Source organism: Dermacentor silvarum, chromosome 3 (assembly GCF_013339745.2).
Source record: "Dermacentor silvarum isolate Dsil-2018 chromosome 3, BIME_Dsil_1.4, whole genome shotgun sequence".
NCBI lineage: Eukaryota > Metazoa > Arthropoda > Arachnida > Ixodida > Ixodidae > Dermacentor > Dermacentor silvarum.
The window spans coordinates 78,846,292-78,865,969 of record NC_051156.1 but is presented as its reverse complement, the minus strand read 5'-3'; the positions used below and the strand labels follow the sequence as shown (position 1 = coordinate 78,865,969).

The 19,678-nt window shown below is 45.3% G+C and overlaps 1 protein-coding gene across 3 annotated transcripts in view; it reads left to right on the top strand.

Annotated features, from left to right (window-relative positions):
• The window catches only part of LOC119445532 (monocarboxylate transporter 7-like), a 38,375-nt gene extending 22,317 nt beyond the window's left edge, over positions 1-16,058 (top strand). For 2 of the 3 annotated variants that reach the window (XM_037709799.2, XM_049663375.1), the window contains exons 2-5: positions 1,159-1,447; positions 6,814-6,957; positions 7,787-9,250; positions 15,019-16,058. In XM_037709799.2, the coding sequence (XP_037565727.2) occupies positions 1,159-1,447; positions 6,814-6,957; positions 7,787-9,250; positions 15,019-15,179 (2,058 nt within the window). In that variant the 3' untranslated portion in view covers positions 15,180-16,058. The remainder of the gene's footprint in view (positions 1-1,158; positions 1,448-6,813; positions 6,958-7,786; positions 9,251-15,018) is intronic. The other variant, XM_049663376.1, reaches the window with a different exon arrangement.
• Positions 16,059-19,678: the final 3,620 nt, after the last annotated feature.

Here is a 19,678-nt window from a genome sequence, read left to right as displayed (position 1 = left end):
GCTGGTATTATCATTTTCTAACGATATAATTCTATCTCCCTCTGGGCTGTGAATTTGACTTTCCGACAGCTGGGCCGCGCCCTTCTCTTTGCCTTTGACCTTGTCAGCCCAGGAGTCAGCGCCTCCACCAGACAAGAAGCGTACCTGCGGCCCCCTGGAGCTGGAGCGACTCCTGCTTCTGCTTGATTCTCGTCTTAATGACGCACGTTGCCGGGAGCAGGAGCGGTTGCGCGAGCGTGCGAGAGCACCCGCTGGATGTGGGGCGCTGCGGCTCCTCTTTAGCCACCTGTGCCATTGTGCGCTCTTCTCTCGCGCGCTCCTGACGTCTCACGCGTACCACGTATGGAATTAAGTACCGATGTTTGCACACCTTGCCGGCTGTTTTATGCAAGCCACCACATAACTTGCATTTCGGCTGAGACACATGCGGTGCGCTTGGATTACGCCAGGCGAGCACTCAAGATCAGCCTCGGAGTGGTCGCCCTCGGTCAGCTGCGACTGAAGCCATCAAGTTAAGCCGTTGATTCACGCAAGAAAGTAGAGTAAAAATGAACGCAGTAGAATGTTTAAATAGGACAAAGTCTAATTCAGGAGATCAATGAGAACTTATGTTGCCTGGAAATAAATGCTGCTCGAAACGGACCGCCGACTCCTGTGGCTCGTAAAGTACTTTTCCGGTGGAGTCACTTCCAGTGTGGATTGACATGCGCAGTACTGCGCGCAGTCACAGCCGTGAGATGGTTCTAATTTCCCATCATGCGTGTGTCCTTTGCTTGCGTCCTTTTTCTTCTTGACATTCTGTTTTGTGGTAAACGCTAAATGTGCGCGTTTTTTGTTTCCTGAAAGAGAAACGTGCATAATACTAAGCGTACGATCGGGATCAACTGGCGTATTACGAACAGCAATCGCGCTATCACCGAAGTAATTATCACACAGTTCCACTGTGCCAACAGCACTTGGCCATCGTGTTGGAGTGTGTGAGTGCACAGTTAGAGCACTGTCCCGCTCTTATCGCTAGAGTCCACACTGCTGTCTATCTTGCCGCGTGTCGCGCATGCAGATAACGCTCCCGGACATTGCGCGAGAAACATCTTGAGGCGCTCTTCTACTGACTGCTAGAGAGCAACAGTGTGCATGCTACTCCAATGCTCCTCGCAGGAATCTTGCGACGAGCCGTTGCAGCTCACTGCCTGGTGCGATGATGCGGAAGAGAAAGAAGTAGCTGCGATGCCGCCGTCCGTCCAGCCGTCAAGCGCCGGTAAAGTCGGGCCCGACGGTTGTCGGAGCTGGTTCATCGCCTCACTCTGCTTCCTGGTGAACCTCCTATTCTCCTCGTTTTTCCGCTGCGGTGGACTTTTCTTCACTTCTATGATGAGCACGTACCAAGCGACGAGGGCACAAGCCGCCATGCCGCTGGGTGCCTACTGCGGTTTCGTCAATCTTTCGGGTGAGGATCTTGTGCAGGGATAGCTGGCGTCAATGACTTACGCCCTTTCTCCCATTTGTGTTGTTTACCTGACATTGCTTTTTTCCTAGTTTTATTATCACATGTCTGCTCTGTGAAGCCTAGTGCAGGGACTGCTATGGCATTTTGCCGTAAGTCAGTTTTTTGTTTTGTTTAATGCGGAGCACCTTGATAAGATTTCAAAAGGCGCTACTGCTATTCTATACAGCCTGGAATGGCGTCAGTAAGAGCATCAGTGTATTATTATTATTATTATTATTATTATTATTATTATTATTATTATTATTATTATTATTATTATTATCCAGCCTCTTGGACTTTCTGTCATTTTGTTCACTTCAGGAGCATACATTGATTGCCAATAGCTGTGGTATAGTCTTCGACCTTTGCCTCTCGAATGCTCCAGTTATAGGTGCCTCGTTCTGACATTTGATTTGTGCGTCCCGATACGTTTCACCCGTCACTAAAGATAAATACATCTGTGTCAGCACTGAGGTAGAGCTCCTCCAGTGGCATTAATGATTCCTCTCGCTTTACTTTCAAACGTGGTGATTGTCCACCATCGATTGGTCACAGACAAAACGAATGTTGATGACCAACTAGATCAATTTACAAAGCTTGTTTTGAGTAGTATGCGCAAATACCTTCCCCAGTAAATTCCTAATCGCTCCAAATATCCCCACTGGTTCTAATCTGAACTTATCACTACCCTAAAGTGTAAAGATCGCTCGCATCGTAAATCCAGAAGTCCTGTGCCTTATGAGTGGAGAGACGATTTCCGCTTTTATCAAACTGGCTCTATAAGCCTGATCACGAGTCATATATTGCATTCTTCGAAAAGAGCGCCTCCGACTGGCCGGCGGGATTACTGGTTGCAAGCATTACTAGAAAGGAAAAAAAAATATTTCGCAATTGCTACAGAACGTCCCACGTCACACCTCTCGTCAAACACTGTAGTGCTTCCTCCAAAGCGATCTTCAGTAGCGATAGATTTCTCTCAGAAGTAAAACGAAGGTACTTGAGGTACGCATAACGTTCAATTTACCCTAAGGTTAATGCTTGCGGTCCATTACTTGCCATAACTGCACAAAAATGACAAATAGAAGTCGCGTCCACAAACCTGTACACCGTGAATGAAGGGGTTAGGAACACTTGAACTTGCTCCTCTCGTAGCTATAAGTGTGCGCATCGCACAATATTTCGGAGCGTCCCGAAATAGCGTGCAAAAAAATAAAAAATAAAAAAGCTAGTGAGGCGTTGCCGGGTGGCCGCAGCCCTGTTTCTGTGAATGGTAGTCATATGCAACTTTCTTTTTTCGCGGTTATGTGTATTTAAATGCGGCTGATTCATGGGTATGAAAAACACAGGATACGAACGCAGCCCCCTCCCGTGCAGCCTTGTTCCAATTGCCGTAACGGAACAATTGCTGCTGCGGAAGGATCGGAGTGGACACGCGCACCCGATCGCTTTCGGCCCACGCTTGCCTCGTATCAAAAGCGCGGTGTACGGGCGCTTTGCGTTCGGAACGAGAACCGAGCAGACCCAAAATAAGGACGCCGAGCGGCCATAAACGGCACTGCTACACCAAGCTCGCAGCATAAGAAGGCAGTACGCACGCTAGGGCGTTGTTTACGGCAGTAAAACGAATACCCATCCGAGCAAAATGCTGGGCACGAATTATTTTTCGTTTTCGAATGGCGTTTTCCCGGTCCCTCGGAAAACTCGCACAACGAATGTTGATTACACAAACTCAAACTTCCCGTGTATCCGTGTATAGATGGTTAGGCTATTGTATGTGCTGCATCCTCTTTCGCTGGTTGCTGGTGCAGCAAGCACGAGCTCGAAGGATCAAATCCCCGCTGCGGCGGCCCCATTTCGATGGGGGGCGGGGAAATGCAAAAACGCCCGTGATCCGTGCATTGGGGGAACGTCAAAGATCGCTTGGGCACAGGATCCGACCCTTATCAACTCTTATCGGTCCTTATCAACGTTATCGAACTTGATTGGACGCTTATCAATCCTTGTTCGTGCTTATTAACCTTATCAGAATTGCTGCGATCAATATAACCTCTTATCGCTCTTTAGAACTTTATCCTACAAAACAAATATCAGAAGAGAACGGTTTCTGTGAAGGCTTTGTTGAACGATTTGGTTGATGGTGGAATAAAAGCCATCTCTAAGACCACAAGCAGAACTTACTTAAAGAATTGTAGACATTAGTAAAATTACGATTTTGCGGAAATTGAACAGGCCCCATCTCTGATGCGTTTTTGTGGTCGCGGGATGCGCCTGCCATTGGGGCTATCCTTCAACGACCGAAATGCAACCTATCATTCAGGGTTCATTCGCTTCATGTCGCGCAACAAACACAAATAAGCAGCCAACGAGTTGATAAGGAGTCATGAGCGGTTATATGGCCTTTATCACGGTTGATAATGGTTCGACGCGCACTGCCGGTACAACACATTCATATGCTTCAGATATATTCGCCTTCTGCAAGCGTGGATGTTTAGCCCCTATTAAAGGAACAACCGACAACACTTCACACGAAGTTTAACTAAGTTTAACACGGCTGGTGTACCTCTCATTTATGACGAATCGCGGATAACAATTGTTTGCAGTACCATGTTACTACCGTTTAGTTGTTTAAGCAAGTTCAAATTGCTTAAGTTTAAGGTTGCATGCAGCCATTCCAACTTCAAAGGTGGAGCAATGAAGTGACGGCGCACGTAAGCCTGCAAAACAGCTTGACCACGTGAGAAGCCATGTGATGCGCTTCGTGCACAAATGCGTCGTGTAACTATACTAGACATCTCTGGCACCACAGGCAAACTAGTCTCGGCTCTCATGTAGCAAATAGGAAGGATTACATTATCACGTGCTTGTCTGACTTTTTTGAATGCGTTTTCGGTGACCTTAAATTTCGGTAGCGCTTTGCTTTTCTTGTTTTGGTGAAAACTATGCTTCCATGTAATAAAGAAGAAAGTATGTGTTTTCAATAAATAAATAAAACAGAAAGTATGTGTTTTGCCCAGTGGATAAGACACTCGGCTTCTGAGCGTGGAGTCGTTGGTTCGAAACTCGCCGCCACCGAAGTCTTTCCTTTCGAATTCGTTTGTTTTATGCATAATTTCTTTATAGCAGCTCGTCTTACGGGACGGACGGACGGACTGCCTTTCTCGTTGGGTAGACATACAAATTATTATGCATTTAAAAACACCACAGCAATTGAACATGCACCGCAAGTAAAGCCATTTACTCCCGTCTCCCTCAGCATAGAGTTTCCTAGTATTCTACGAAACTCTGTTCCCCACAGTTGGCGCCAGGAGGCAGCACCTGGTGTTTGAGAGTATCGGCTCGGCTAAAACTCGCGCCTCGAGGCTATAAAAATGTGGTCGGTGTGAAGTGACCTTTTTTTCGTTTTCAATGTGAATAGCACTGCCTCATCTAATTGACAGACGAGAGGTGAGGAGAGCGCATAAGAGAGGAATATTTTTGTGGGGCCCATCTTGGGCAGTGAAAGTAGAGAAATGGGTTAGAAGAGTGGTGCCGGCTTCTCGGATTTGTCTGCTTCCCCTTGAATTAACGTGCGGCGGCGTGCGGCGGGATGTGAAATCTGCCGTGGTTGAACGCGACTAAATCAAGTTTGTCGAGCGATAGCACGGTTTTGCATGCTTTGGAAACGACGCAGACGCTGTTCGGCGCCGTCGGCAACTACCGCATTTACAATTGCGCCATAAGACAACACACAGACGCTGCTTTGCGGGACAGCAGCAGCGAGCGAATCGACCTTGATGGTGCGTCTCGCTTCAACGCGAACCAAGCGTCGTAAGTACAGCGCATAGATAGCCACCAACACTCGCCGCACATTGTACACATCGCAGATCGCTTTGCTGATGAGGCCTGTGCGACCATGCATTTAGTCCACATAGAAGATCACTTTCAAGATATGGGCGCCGACGCGGCGTACGCAGCAGCCGCCGGTAGTGGAAGGCTAAGTCCTAGTTTGACCTTGGCTGAGCTTGAAGGTCAGATTCGCAGAACCAGACGTTCTTTGGGTTTGTACGTGGAGTAGTAGAGCAATCGCTCTAAATTGCCGTCAGCACTGATGGACAGTGCCATCGTTTGAACACGCACCGTCAGAGCGAAGTCGTTTGAAAACGCATTTGTCAGAGCGAAGTCGTATACGTCCCGAAATAATTGACAATGTTATACTGCCAAGTGAAAATGTTTAATATACGAAAAGAAACCAATTCTGCCCATCAGCTCGAAGCACGCAGCGCCGGAGCGATCAGTAGACAGCTATCTTCTATTCCTTTCGTAATGCCTTCCCCCTCTGTCTCCGGCTATTCCAAAAAAGTTTAGTTTTGTTCAACAAAATAATGTATATTTTGTGCCTACAAATCACTTTGACCTAGAGTTTCATCAGTTTTGTGACGTGGCGTCACAGACACATGAACTAGGCGCGGCCGGAAAACATTTTCACCAATCGCGGAAGTCTGGTAGTGACAAATGCACCAATCAGAAAGAATTACTTTTTTGCCCATTCACGGCGTGATGACTGTGTACACATCATCTTCAGATGGGTAGTTTTCGCGGTTTTCATGACGTCTCCTGACAGATAGGTGAATTGGGCGTCGCCCCAAAGATGTTTTACCAATAGTGGAGATCTAACGAAGGAAATGGAATAGAAACAAATTGGAATAGCTTTAGCTCATAGCGTTCATCCTTAAATTTCTTGTCCCTTGATTAAAATCTCACCGTTTTTATACTATGTTATATTAGCGATAACTTTCCGCGCAGTTTCCATTCCTCCATCGAACCTATTTCTAATGATGATGTGGGAGCTCCAGCAGTTACAGACGCGAGCAGAAGACATAGAAACACACAGTACAACGCTGGACTTACAACTGAAGTTTATTGGGAAAAGCCCACTGCAGAGCGGAGGAGCTACCAACGCTCGCGTGCTCTTTCGATTAAAGTTTATTCTCTCTCTTTATTGTAAGTCCAGCGTTATGCTGGGCGTTTCTATTTCTTGTGCTCGTGTCTGCACCTGCTGGAACCCCCACACTGTCATCATGCACCAACTGGCCCCGCTAGCCACACTACTAAACTATTTCTAATGAGCTCGTGGCCTAGCTACTATAGCACGGGTAGACCAACTAATAGCGTGAATCTCCTGTCCACTTGAATATTTTTTGCTTAGTGCAATTGCACTATGCCCTGAGCAAAAGCCTGCTTGTCGATAATTGCAGATATCCTAATTGACGTCTGATTATTCGAATAAAAACCAGATCAACTGGATTTATCTTAATAGATTATATTTCCTGTTACCGTCATTTTTGTAGGTCTGGTTGCTGGCGCTCTGATTCATTCATTCGGCATGAGAATCAGCGTCTTACTCGGTGGACTGCTTATGTCAGCAGGCTGTCTTGCGTCAGCGTTCGCTACTGGAATACCATTCCTGGTTGTATCCATCGGCGTAATCACAGGTAAGATTTAATTCATCCTTCAAAACTATGAGAACGGAGCTAGATATTCTTTCGCTTGCAAGGACACGCTCTTTGCGTCCACTGAAAGCACGAATTGATAAAAGAGTGCTAAATCCTGGTGACAGTGGTTGACACACCCCTTATATGCTCTAGACACTTCTCATAATGCGCGCCTATGAGGAAATAACGTGCGCCTATGGGCAAATAATGTGCTCCTATGGGCAGATTGCGCTGCCATATATTCTTCAGTGAATTTGTTATGCTACTGATCTTAGTGCCATGAAATGCTAGTCGCCATATTCTCGAAAACGCAACTGAGCCTGTATAAGGTGCCTCTACTTTACGTAACGTGAATCACCGCAGTAGTAAAAACATCCATAGTCACATAGGAACTGAAAAATGACACCCAAGTAAAACGTCTTTCATCCTCCAGTCTGTGCGCTGTTGGCGCTGTTTGAACTAACGCCACGTGTCATAAGTTTTTCCTGGCTCCTTCTTTAAACAATATTATTAGGGTGGTTCCCCTGATACGCATAGGCGAAAATCAAAACATTGTGCACCTTTGAACATCAACAGAAGAGCTTTTTCATTTCACCCTATCTGACCTCATAAGTAACTCTCTTAGAGAACTCTATTAGGTAGTACACGTAGTATCTTAACTACTTGAATGGAATTGCTCATTTATATAATGTTTTCAAGACTAACATGGCTCGCACGTACTCACATGGCGCAAAACGCATGTAGGCATCCTAAATGTTTTCTTTATTCAGGTAGTTAAGAGACTTTATCAGAGGTACAATTTTCACTTGCACTTCGGCGCAAACCGCAGGCTCTGGGCACGGAATCCTTCTCTCCTGTGTCATCGTGGCTGTGAACGAGTACTTTGATAGGAGACGTGGCACGGCTCTTGGCATCAACATGGCTGGTGCACCTGCAGCCTCCTTCATGTTTCCGAAAGTTTTCGATTTCTGTCTGGCCGAGTACGGCTTGCAAGGAACTTTCGCGCTCGTGGGAGCACTGTTGTTGAACATTGGGCCAATCAGCGTGCTTTTTCGTAAGCCGCCCTGGATGCGGGAAAAGTACTCGAAAAGACATAAAGTCCCCACGAACAGAGCAAGTGAAGCGGACGAGCAGCGGGAGAAGAACGCAGCTCTTTCTGCCAGCTGCTTAAAATCAGGTTTGCAACCTCTAGTCGGCAGCAGCGACGAACTCGGATACTGTGAACCGGATACCGACGACATAATCATTACTTCTATAAAGCAATCGACAAGCTTCAGACTGGCAAACTTTCCGCTTTCGATTAGCCTTAATGCTGAGAAGCGTTTTCTGATGAATAGACATTGGACAGGGGACATGCTTGAGACCTTGGATTCAAGTGATGCGGACGCCGAAAAGCGAAAAACGCTGTCTTGGAAGAAGGGCGAACAAAGCAACGCCCGCATTACCGACGCGCGAAAAGGTCACGAAGCTTGGTGTGCCTGTGTGACCGGCGTATGTAACGGTGAATGCTTTCACCGAGCTTCGCAACATCCTCTAAACTCGTCAAAGTTGCTTCAAGTACCCAGAACTGTCGCGTTGGAAAATGGGTCGACGAGGTATACGGAGTGCACCAGAACCAGTGAAGTGAGCACTAGCTTTGAAACAATATCAATAAAAGACAGTATGCTTGCTCCTACGGACGCTCTTGTACCAGGGGAAAGCCAGGGGCAAGATGAGACAAATTCTGTGGAGAACAGTTATTGCGGTGTTGCGTTCCTATCAACAGAGGAAGTGTCATTTGATTTTCGGCATGCAGCGAAGGAACGTCGCAAGCGATCTGTTTTGGACAGCGCTAAGGATGTTCTGTCTATGCCGCGGTTTTACGCGCACCTGATGAGCTACTTCTCTTTCTGCTTCTTTTTGGATACGTTTCTGGCTGTCGCGGTTGACTGTGCAGTGGACACTGGAATTAGCAGAGTAGATGCTGCTCATGTTCTGACTTTCTTCTCCGTTACCGACACAGCGGGACGACTCCTGATACCTCAACTAACCGATCACAACATTGCATCTCCACTTAGCGTCATGACACTTTCTTACTTCCTCATGGCCGTTATTGGCTCTACGATGCCTCATGCCCAATCTACTGTTGTGTTTTGGATTCTTGTTGTAACACTGGGACTTCCGGTTGGCTACGTAATGGTCGCCATGTCCCAAACTATTGCAAGTGACGTCGGTGTACACAACCTTCCCATGGCTTACGGCTTCGTAGCAGCAGCGACAGCTGTGGGAGCATTCATGAGGCCGCTGGTAATAGGTGAGTACTCTAAATCACCTGCAGACCACGATGTTAAGAAACTATTCTTCACAGTGACAAGTTCATTGAATGACCGATTGACGGAGTAATTGATTGGGCTTAACGCCCCGAAGCAGCAAAAGGAGTGTGAGAGACGATGTAGTATAAGGCTGCGTATTAATTTTTGGCCACTTTGAGTAAACAACGTGAGCGCGATGGTTAGTGAACAAGAGTTCTTGCATTTGACCCTCTTCTGACTGTGGCCGCACATTGAGAGATCGATTTCGCAATCTCCTGCTCAGCAGCAGGCTTTTGCATATCCTTAGTCACCACTGTGGGTGCCATATGTTAATATGACAGTAATGTGAGACAAATGGATGAAGAAGTGTGGGAGTGAGTGCGGGAGTGAGTGAGTGAGTGAGTGAGTGAGTGAGTGAGTGAGTGAGTGAGTGAGTGAATGAGTGAGTGAGTGTGGGAGTGAGTGAGTGAGTGAGCGAGCGAGTGAGTGAGTGACTGAGTGAGTGAGTCAATGAGTGAGTGAGTGAGTGAGTAAGTGAGTGAACTTTCTTCGGTCCACAATAGACACGAGTAAACTCGACGTCACCTGGCTAGTGCGGGAGGAAAAAATTTGGGGAGGTCGGCAATGAGTCTGCACTGATGTGTACGAAGGATGTTGCAGCGAGGCAGCGTTCATAACATAACAAATTTTTAATCACCTTAACGACGAACTTTCCTTTTTGGAGTCCTAGGGACCTTTTAATGACTGTTTAGTGACATTAATAGCCAGTAAGTTGCCCTGGTAGAATTCCTCAGGGCAGTATTGCTAAGTTCCATGCCTCGCACCCATAATAACCAAAGGGAGATGTATGCGCCTCCATTTCTCGCTACGCATAAAGAGCGACAGTAAGGGAAGCCTTTTATTGGAAGGCACAGCACTATGTGCATAGGGACAGAGAAGGGGATTAAAGTGCACAGAGTAGGATGAAATATATGATAAAAATAGAATGAGCGGCAAACTTGATAAATATACTACAGGCCGTACGATGGTGAACAATTCAGGCGTCTCTATATCATGCTGGTCACCATTTTTAAACCTTACCGAAGAGGACAACTTCTGAAAGGTATCGGGAGAATAAAAGTAAGGCCCGCCATTGCTTCGCAGGGCAGAGCATAAGATGCAAGATACCACATATCAAAAAGCTGATTTCATAGGCAGAGCACTATCTCGACATTCTGATGCCGCTTAAGAAAACCGGGAGTTCTTGTTCTTTTTCACATTCCGACCGTTGACTCGCTGCCGCTGCAGATAATTTAAAGCTGTGGTTTAAATAATAATACGGGAAATGTCTAGGAACATTTGAAACATTATAAAGGGATAATTCAGCAAGTCGTCATAGTGTCACAATTATTGTGATTTACCGCCCATTCGCTTCAAGTGGAGAGCTGTGGGCCACGACTTGGTAACTTTGTCATAAACAGATTACAAACAATGCACTGAGGCAGTCAAAATTTATGTAGCTAGGACGTTCAAAATAAATGAACCATTTCGATGACGTCACTGGAGTTGTTTAGTAGACGTCATGGAAGTGCGAAGATGCAGTTGTTACGATCAATTAACGCGCTTGTTTCATCATCACACCTGCGTTGTCAAATTATAGTGACACGTCTAAGTTACGGAATGATTGCAACCACCATGGTTTGATCTAGAACTTTTATTGACAAAGCATAAATATTAGTTGGGAACACAACGACAGAATGAAATGTTTTGTGCCTAAAGACGAAGTAATCACTGATAAACGTTCAATTTCTTCTGTAAAAACAAAGTTTCCTTTATACTTTCGGCCAAGTTTCAACTGCCTGCAAAGTGCTTCGCCATGTCGGCGTCCTGAATGTTAGTCAAAACGCCAATTTGCATCATTTATGAGTATATCGGTTATTGAACTTTGATTTGTTACCTGTTGCTGAAAGGTTTATTTTTGGGAAAATGTCTGCTTTTTGTAACGTAAATGAAGTTGACTGAATTTCTTTCATCTTTTTAACAACACACTTGTGAGGCCGCTGGTAATAGGTGAGTACTCTAAATCACGTATTAATAAATGTAAGCTTAACTTGAGATCCCAAATTCAGCAAAGTAATCATTATTTAATGTTTTCCCGGGGAAAGAAAGCTGGGAAGAGATCGGTAGAATGGGAGTCATTGCAGGCACAGCTAACTGTACAATATCGAGATGAAGCTCGTAATGAATAACGAAACATCAAGGAGAGATTCACAAAATCGTAGACTGCGATAGCTACATTAAAACCTGATTAGGTCAAACACGCTCGGTAACATTATGGCCGCCCCCATTCAAAGGGAATGCTAATAAAAATAGGAACCATCGTCATCATCATCATTATCATAATGCCGCTGCGATTATCATCTTGCCGCGCTCGGCAGTGACTGTGACCGCCTTCAATATGCTTACGGCGTGGTAGCATAGCAGACGACCAAGCTAGCCGGGACGAGTGTCATAACGTCGCGTTATTCTCTTCTTATGTGACCTGCTTCACAGAGGACAACGCGGACGCTGCGACGTTGGCAGGAGCTTAGCTTGGCACAGGAAATGTTGTAACCGATTTACTCATAACTAGAGACCGGATTTTAGGCAAATGCCTTTTTTGTTCCTTGCGCTCCCATCGCCCCATTTTGATATATTAGCATGAATTAGAGGTTAAGAAGGGCTTTTATAGTGTTTGTTAGTGCCTAGAAATGCCTACTTTGGCGTTTGTGCCTAAATGTCTATAAAGGCCTATTTTCAAAATTGGCGCCTATATGAACACTATTTACCCTCAAGTTTCGCTTTCGAGCGCAGTTAGAGACCGTTATTCGTGTCACCGGGCAACATTGACTGTTCTATGTGGTTTAACCTAGTCCTCTAGTTCAACCAACTCCAGGAAAACAACCGCTAGCAGCAGAGAAATGGGAGGCGCCGGCCAGCATACGCCGTCGCGCTGACATGGCGCGAGCGGTTGGCGAATGCGAAACCGCGAAGCGCCGTCAGGGGAAAGGAGAATGAAGAGCAAAAGAAGGAAGAAAAATGTGATGCGCATGCGGCTTTTGTTTTGTTTGCAATTTACTTTTTAAGGTGTTCACCGCTGTCAAGCGTTCCTTCTCAGCGTACAAGATCATTCTCAGTGATAAGAGGCACAATTTTGAATCCAAAAATCTGGAGATAGTCGTAGTTTGCTATTGGTTCCACAATCTTCACAATGATTCTTGGACTACGTTTCGCGTGCCCTCTAAACAGATTTCTTCAAACATGTGCACTTCAAATGGGCGGAAGTGTATTTGGCAGTGTGGGAACGTTTTGCCTGTACAATTCGGATAATGTCATTGTATATGAGAAAATTGCCATCTAACAGTCCTCAAGTAAGAACACTGTTAATTTCTTAATAAATCGTAGTCTCTCTCGCATTTATTATTTTTTTTTGTGTCTTAATTTAATTGCGTCAGGCAGACATAAAGTAGCGTTTTCTTAAATCAGTATTCCCAACTTTCAAGTATTCTTTTTCATGCCTGTTTCACTATATGCGACGCTCGAGTACAGTGGTCGTTGAACATGAATATGAGCAGTGTGCTTGTTGAATTAAGCGAATTGATCGTCATTAGTACAGCAGTGTTATGGGGCAATTGCACGTCTATGTTCAACTGTTGGCGCCTTTGTGCCACCATACACAATAACATTTCTTCTTTTTTTAATTTTTTTGTCGTAGACACAGGTCGCGCACGTCTTCGTTTGAATTAATTTGTATTTATGTAAAGCTTTATTGTGCCTATATTTACGATGTTGGAGGCCTAAAACGGTGTTTTGCCTGCCTATATTTGGCGCCTAAAACGCGCTTTTTTAATGCCTAAAGATCCGGCCTCTACTCATAACATCGACTACTTGAAGACTAGCGCTGTCGACAACACCATTTTTTACAATTAAAGCAAGGCACTGTCAAATGTGTCGAACATGACGCGCAAGTAGATTTGTGCCCAAATAAACACAGAGCTTCCGTTGGTGACAGTCTTTTGTCCATCATGTTCATGTTTTCTGTCTTTCGGTAGTTGGGCATTATTAAAAAGCGACTAACGCGCTAACAAACGATCTCGAAAATTGCACTGTTTTCAGCATGAGCTTCGTTATTGTCCATAGCCTAAGCCATGGCGTCGCTTGCAAGGGCTGATCGTCATGACCTGCTCGTCGTAGCACATAAACCGTACTTTGAATCTCAACACCTGTGATAAAACTTCGCTGCTATAAATGCTATCTAATTTGTCGATGTTTTTTCTTATTCTAACGGTGGCTGCCGTTTTTTAGCCTGAGCGCCTCTAGAGCTTAATAGTTGGCGCTTGTCTTTCACCTGTGGCCTTTTTAGCCACAAGCAAGTGTTGAAGTAGCATTTTCTCTTTCCATCTTTTCGGTGTGCCAATATACCCGATAAAACAGGTGCCGCTTCTACGCCACCTTCATTATAAATTACTCTCACATAGGGTACTGCTCGGCACGAAAATGAAGGATATTAAGTTCTATTAAACCATCAAGGACCAGTTTTCTTCCTTGAACATTTACCGGCTCTGCTGAAACACTACCACCAGAAATGAGATATATCTACCCATATAAAAGGGTGACTAAAATTAAAACCCTAATTGAATAGTATGAGTGAAATTTAGAAGTACAGTTTCAATATACCATTTACCGTTTTTCGACGTAGTCCCCTTCACGTGCAATGTACCTATTTTAGCACTTCAGAAGTTTACGGATCTCTCGTAACAATTATTTGGGTTTTGACTAGCAACTCGCGCACAGAGGTTTTCACTTATTTACCTCTCTGAAAATGCTTGCTTCCCATCGGTTTTCTGAGCCTTCCGACTACATGAATGTTCCTGGGTGTAAACCCAGGTGAGTGTTTCAGACATTCAAATTTGATATCTTGGAAGGTCGCCACCACTGAACGGGAAGCATGGAGAGTGGCGTTGTCACAAGCACTCATTGTTTATTACTTACTGCTTGGCGAAATCTATTGTTTTTAGCAAATCTGCATAACAAATGCCGGTCACTCCTTATACCATGTAATGTTTCAAAGTAGCATCACAAGATACGGTCAACATAACTATTACTGCTGCCAATTTCAGTGAATTGTTTTCGTCGATTACTGCGTGATGTGCGTGGCCTTGTCACGGGGTGTTCTGAACGGAAGTTGCGCAACTTTAAAATTTTCTATTACACTGTTAGGCTTGCCGCACTGACACATGCGAAATACTGCCACATTCAATCTGCCGTGAGTGTGAACAAGTTTAGCAGCTGCGCTACTCAGAAAGCGCAGCACACATTCCTGCCCTGACGCTGCACATTTCGACAATGGAGCGGCCATCTATGCACTTCCTTATACTCTCTTGCACCAACGTGCTATCATTTAATGGTAATTCATCAAACGACAATTATAACTTCTCCCTAATAGACAATCAATCGAATAATTATTCAAAATGTTATAACTATTTTAAAGTTTTCACTTGAATCACTCGTACATTTTGTAAAGTACTCACAATCGCTTGAACGCCACAAAATTGGCAAGAGTGCACACTTTCTCGAATTGTTCCTACGTGGTCACGCTGGGCTGTCGTAGTTCAAGCGAGATTTAGACCGACCTTTTGCTTCTAGAGGATTGAAACTCCTTGTGAGAAAACTCGCGTAGAATCATCGTAAAAATTATTCTTGAAAATATGGAACCTTAATAAATTGGATTTTCCGGTTCTCTTCTGTGCAGGACACTTTCGGGACGCAAATGGATCATACAGCGGGCTCTTCCACTTCATGGGCGGAATGGTTTTCACATCTGTTCTTCTCACTGGCTGGCTATGGGTTTCGAGTACAAGAAAAAATAAACTGAAGCACAACGCTTTGCGGGTCAAAGCAATGGCGGACTAAATGAATGATAGCCGAGTGCGTGGTCGCGCTTCAGTTTTTTATTAACTTTTCTGACTTTCATGAGAATGCAAGCTAGTTCAATTAGGCTTCAGTCCATTCCAAGAATTAGACACACCATGCTAGTGTGAGAGAGCAAATGGCAGTTCCAAATCGGAACAAAAACAGCAATAGCCTGAACAGTGGGTTTTAAATGTTATAGGCTACTTAATGTTATGCGGTTGAGTTGCGCGTAAGCACAACAATTTGGCAATTAAAGAGCCTAAACAGTGAGAAATCATCCATGGTATGAGAATCCATGTTATTCAAATTATGTTGCAGGTTGCTGGCTATCCAGCATCGTTTTGGCTTCCGCAAAGTGTTACCAGGTGGACCATCGTGTTTGTGCACGGCGAGCAGTTGTGTCTGTGGCATGAGCGTATCTGTGCAGGAAGCAGCAAGACGACCACGGCAGTGACGACGATCGTACGAGGACGACGGCATAATTTCTACTCAGGATGTTCGACTCAAGTTTGCGACACGCAGGCTGTTGGGTTTACATAGGTACTTCACTGCCGTAAGCGAGAGAAGCAGGGATTGCTGCACCATCTGCGACTAAGTGTTGTGCTATTGTACCAGATGACCTGACTTTTCATGTGGTCTATGCGAAACATCGATGGCGTTCGTACTCGATCGAAGATATATTGAAACCTGTTCGGCTTATGCCGATTATGAAGGTAGTACAATGTCGCACAGATTTAGGCAGCGTTAGCTGCAACGAGGAAAGTCCTTAGGAGAGTGGGCCGATCCCGAAAGCCGGGGGTGCAGTCTAAGAAAGCGTCTAAGAGCTAACTGTCACGATGGAACAATGGGAGAAACTGGCACGTGATTCACGAACCAAGTCTCAAGTCTCGAGGAGGTAGTTAGCTTGGGACGAGAGAATCATGCGTATTGGAGAAAAGACTTTTGATGTCACCATCCGAAACGCACTATGGTATTGAAAACGCCCGAAACGAGACTAGATACGAACCTACCTACCGAAAAGTTTCTAGAATCATGCAAATAAGACTTCGCAATTAATATTCATAATATTAGGCTACGTCTTTCTAATCCATTTAGAACACCTTTATCCTGTTGCATCAAAACGCTCGAGGTTGCGTGTCTAACGTCGCTGTTGAAGGGTACCTTGTTCTGTACATAATTACTGTTTTCCTTTGTCACTTTTGTAGAGCTGGTAACTCGGATTATGGCGAATTCCATTGGGAGACGAGGAGCATGGCGTCGCGCAGTGAGGAGTCGGGTGACAGCGCAGTGAGAGCAGGGACACTCGACCCGCCACTGGAATACGACGTGCATTCGGAGAGCAGGTGGGAGGGGGACATGTGCGGAGAAATGTACCATGTGACTAAAGCAATCGACGTCGGACCATTCTCTGTAGGAGAGCGGCAAAACACGCGTGATCGTCTTGTAATTTGTCGGGCGTAAGGCTGTCACCGTTTGCGGCCACGTACTACATACTTTTGTGCAGCGCCGACGCATCCCACAACGTTTCCGCCTGCGAAGATCATCTGAAATTGCAACTTGAATCTGAAGTTGAGCTCCAGCAGCTTTCGGTGCTGTCATGTCGAGCATCTGAAGCACTTCAGCAAGGCGAAAACACTTCGCTGCCGCTGTCCCCCGCGCACTAAAAATGCCAGGATCTGTCGCTAAATCGCTGCGAAGCTCGCTCGTATCACCGACGTCAAAATCAGCGGTGCCAAAACACCAACTACGCTTGGCTGCCACCATTGCCGCCGCGCGCGCCGGCTGAAGCAAAATAAAAAGAAATGAGGATGATATGGCGGTTTAAGTCACATGACTTCCTCCGTACTCCGCTTTTCAGGCGAGAGCAGTCCGGACTGCTCCCGGCTGCTCTCGTTCTACCACTGCTCCTGTTCTACCACTGGATGACGGCTCTCCCACTCCTGTTCGACCATTGAAAGACGTCGCCTCTGGAACAAGCACTTTCAGCGTGCTTTTGAGTGCTCCTGTTCTCCCAATGGAATTCGCCATTAGACTCGAAGCTTTATTTAACATTTTCCTTAGTTTAGAGAGTGCGGTTAGATTCATATGAAGGGGGAAAACGGTATAAAGGTATGTGGAACGTTACAACGCCGCTTGCTGTGCAAGCGGCGTTGGTTAACAAGCTAATTACAATCAGCTCTGTATACATTTCTCCTAACTATCGACTTCACAAAACCGAATTTCAAAATTACATAGATGAACTTCCCGAGCCATACATTGTTGTCGGAGACCTAAATGCACATCACACTCTATGGGGAGACTCCCGTTGCGAGGCAAGAGGGCGCTTAATAGAAAACTTCCTCTATTCATCTGGTGCACGCCTGCTCAATAAGAACGAGCCGACGTACTATAACGTTGCACACAACACCTACTCCTCAATTGACTTAAGCATAGTATCCAGTACTCTCCTGCCGTACCTCGAATGGAGCGTTATTAAAAACCCTTATGGAAGTGACCACTTCGCGATAGTTCTAAATCTTACAACACAGGATGAATGCGCCCCACATCTTTCTCGATGGAAGGTTGACTCTGCGAACTGGGAACTATTCAAAGAACTTACACGTTTAGACAGGCACATTTCTGGTATCAATATTGACAATGGCGTGGCTTACTTAACAAGTTTTATAATAGACGCTGCCACAAAATGAATCCCACAAACAAATGGACTGTCTAATAAACGCCGCATTCCATGGTGGAATGCTGATTGTCAAAACGCAAGGAAAAAAGAAAACAAAGCTTGGGGGCTGCTACGTGACTGCCCAACAGCCGAAAATCTCATTAATTTTAAACAAGCAAAGTCGCAGGGCAGAAGAACACGTCGACGAGCTAAGAGAGATAGTTAGGAGAAGTATATATCCAGCATTAATTGGTACACTGATGAGAGAAAGGTCTGGAACCGGGTAAATAGACTAAAAGGCCGACAGTCTCACCATCTACCCCTAGTAAATACTCAAGGAGACAGCCTGGAAAATCAGGCAGACTTTCTAGGTGAGCACTTTGAACAAATCTCGAGTGCATCAAACTACACACGAACTTTCCTGCGATTCAAAGAGCATGCAGAGCGTCAACACCTTGAACGCAAATGTGGAAGAAATGGAGCGTAAAATCGCCCTTTCAGTTTAGCTGAACTTCACGCATCTTTGAATTGTTGCAACAACTCGGCGCCAGGTGGCGATCGCATCATCTATGAAATGATCAAACACTTACACTCATAAACACTTAATACGCTTCTATCCCTTTTCAATGTTATATAGGCAGCTGGATATATTCCATCTGCTTGGAAAGAAGCTATTGTTATCCCCATAGTTAAACAAGGCAAGGATCCGTCTCTAGCCAGTAGTTACAGACCAATAGCTCTAACAAGCTGTCTGTGCAAGCTCTTTGAAAAAATGATAAACCGACGCCTAATCTGTTTCCTGGAAAATAACAAAATTCTAGACCCCTTCCAGTGTGGTTTCCGAGAAGGTAGATCGACGACAGACCACCTCGTTCGCATCGAGGCCAACATCAGGGATGCCTTTATACATAAACAGTTCCTTCTTTCAGTATTTCTTGACCTAGAGAAGGCATACGATACGACATGGCGTTTAGGTATCCTTCGGGACCTTTCCGCAATGGGTGTCCGTGGCAACATGCTGAACACAATCGAAAGCTATCTCTCTGACCGCACGTTTCGTGTAAGAGTGGGCAACAGCTTGTCTAGAACATTCACCCAAGAGACCGGTGTGCCACAGGAAGGCGTGCTTAGTTGCACACTCTTTGTCGTAAAAATGAATTCACTCCATACAGTCATACCACGCACCATATTTTACTCTGTATACGTCGACAATGTGCAGATAGGTTTTAAATCCTGCAATCTTGCTATGTGCGAACGCCAGGTCCAGCTTGGCTTAAACAAGTTATCTAGATGGGCGGATGAAAACGGGTTTAAAGTGAACACGCAGAAAAGTACTTGCATGCTTTTCTCCAAGAAGAGAGGCGCAACGCCAATCCCTAGTATTTTTATTAATGGAGATGAACTCACTGTCAGCAGTGAACATAAATTCTTAGGAATCATCTTGGATTCAAAACTAACGTTTATACCCCACATCAAATACCTCAGGACGAAATGCATGAAAACCATGAACCTCCTTAAGCTTCTGTCCCACACCACATGGGGTAGCGACAGGAAGTGCCTATTAGACCTGTACAAAAGTCTTGTACGTACACGTTTAGACTATGATGCCGTTGTGTACCACTCTGCCGCACCGTGCGCGTTGAAGATGCTAGATCCAATTCATCATTTAGGTATCCGCCTGGCCACAGGTGCTTTTAGGACAAGTCCTGTACAAAGCCTATATGCAGAATCAAACGAGTGGTCACTTACCTTGCAGAGGTCATACTCTAGCTTTGCATATTTTCTGAAGGTACACGCAAACCCTGAACATCCGTGTTACGCTACCATAAATGATGTGACTTGC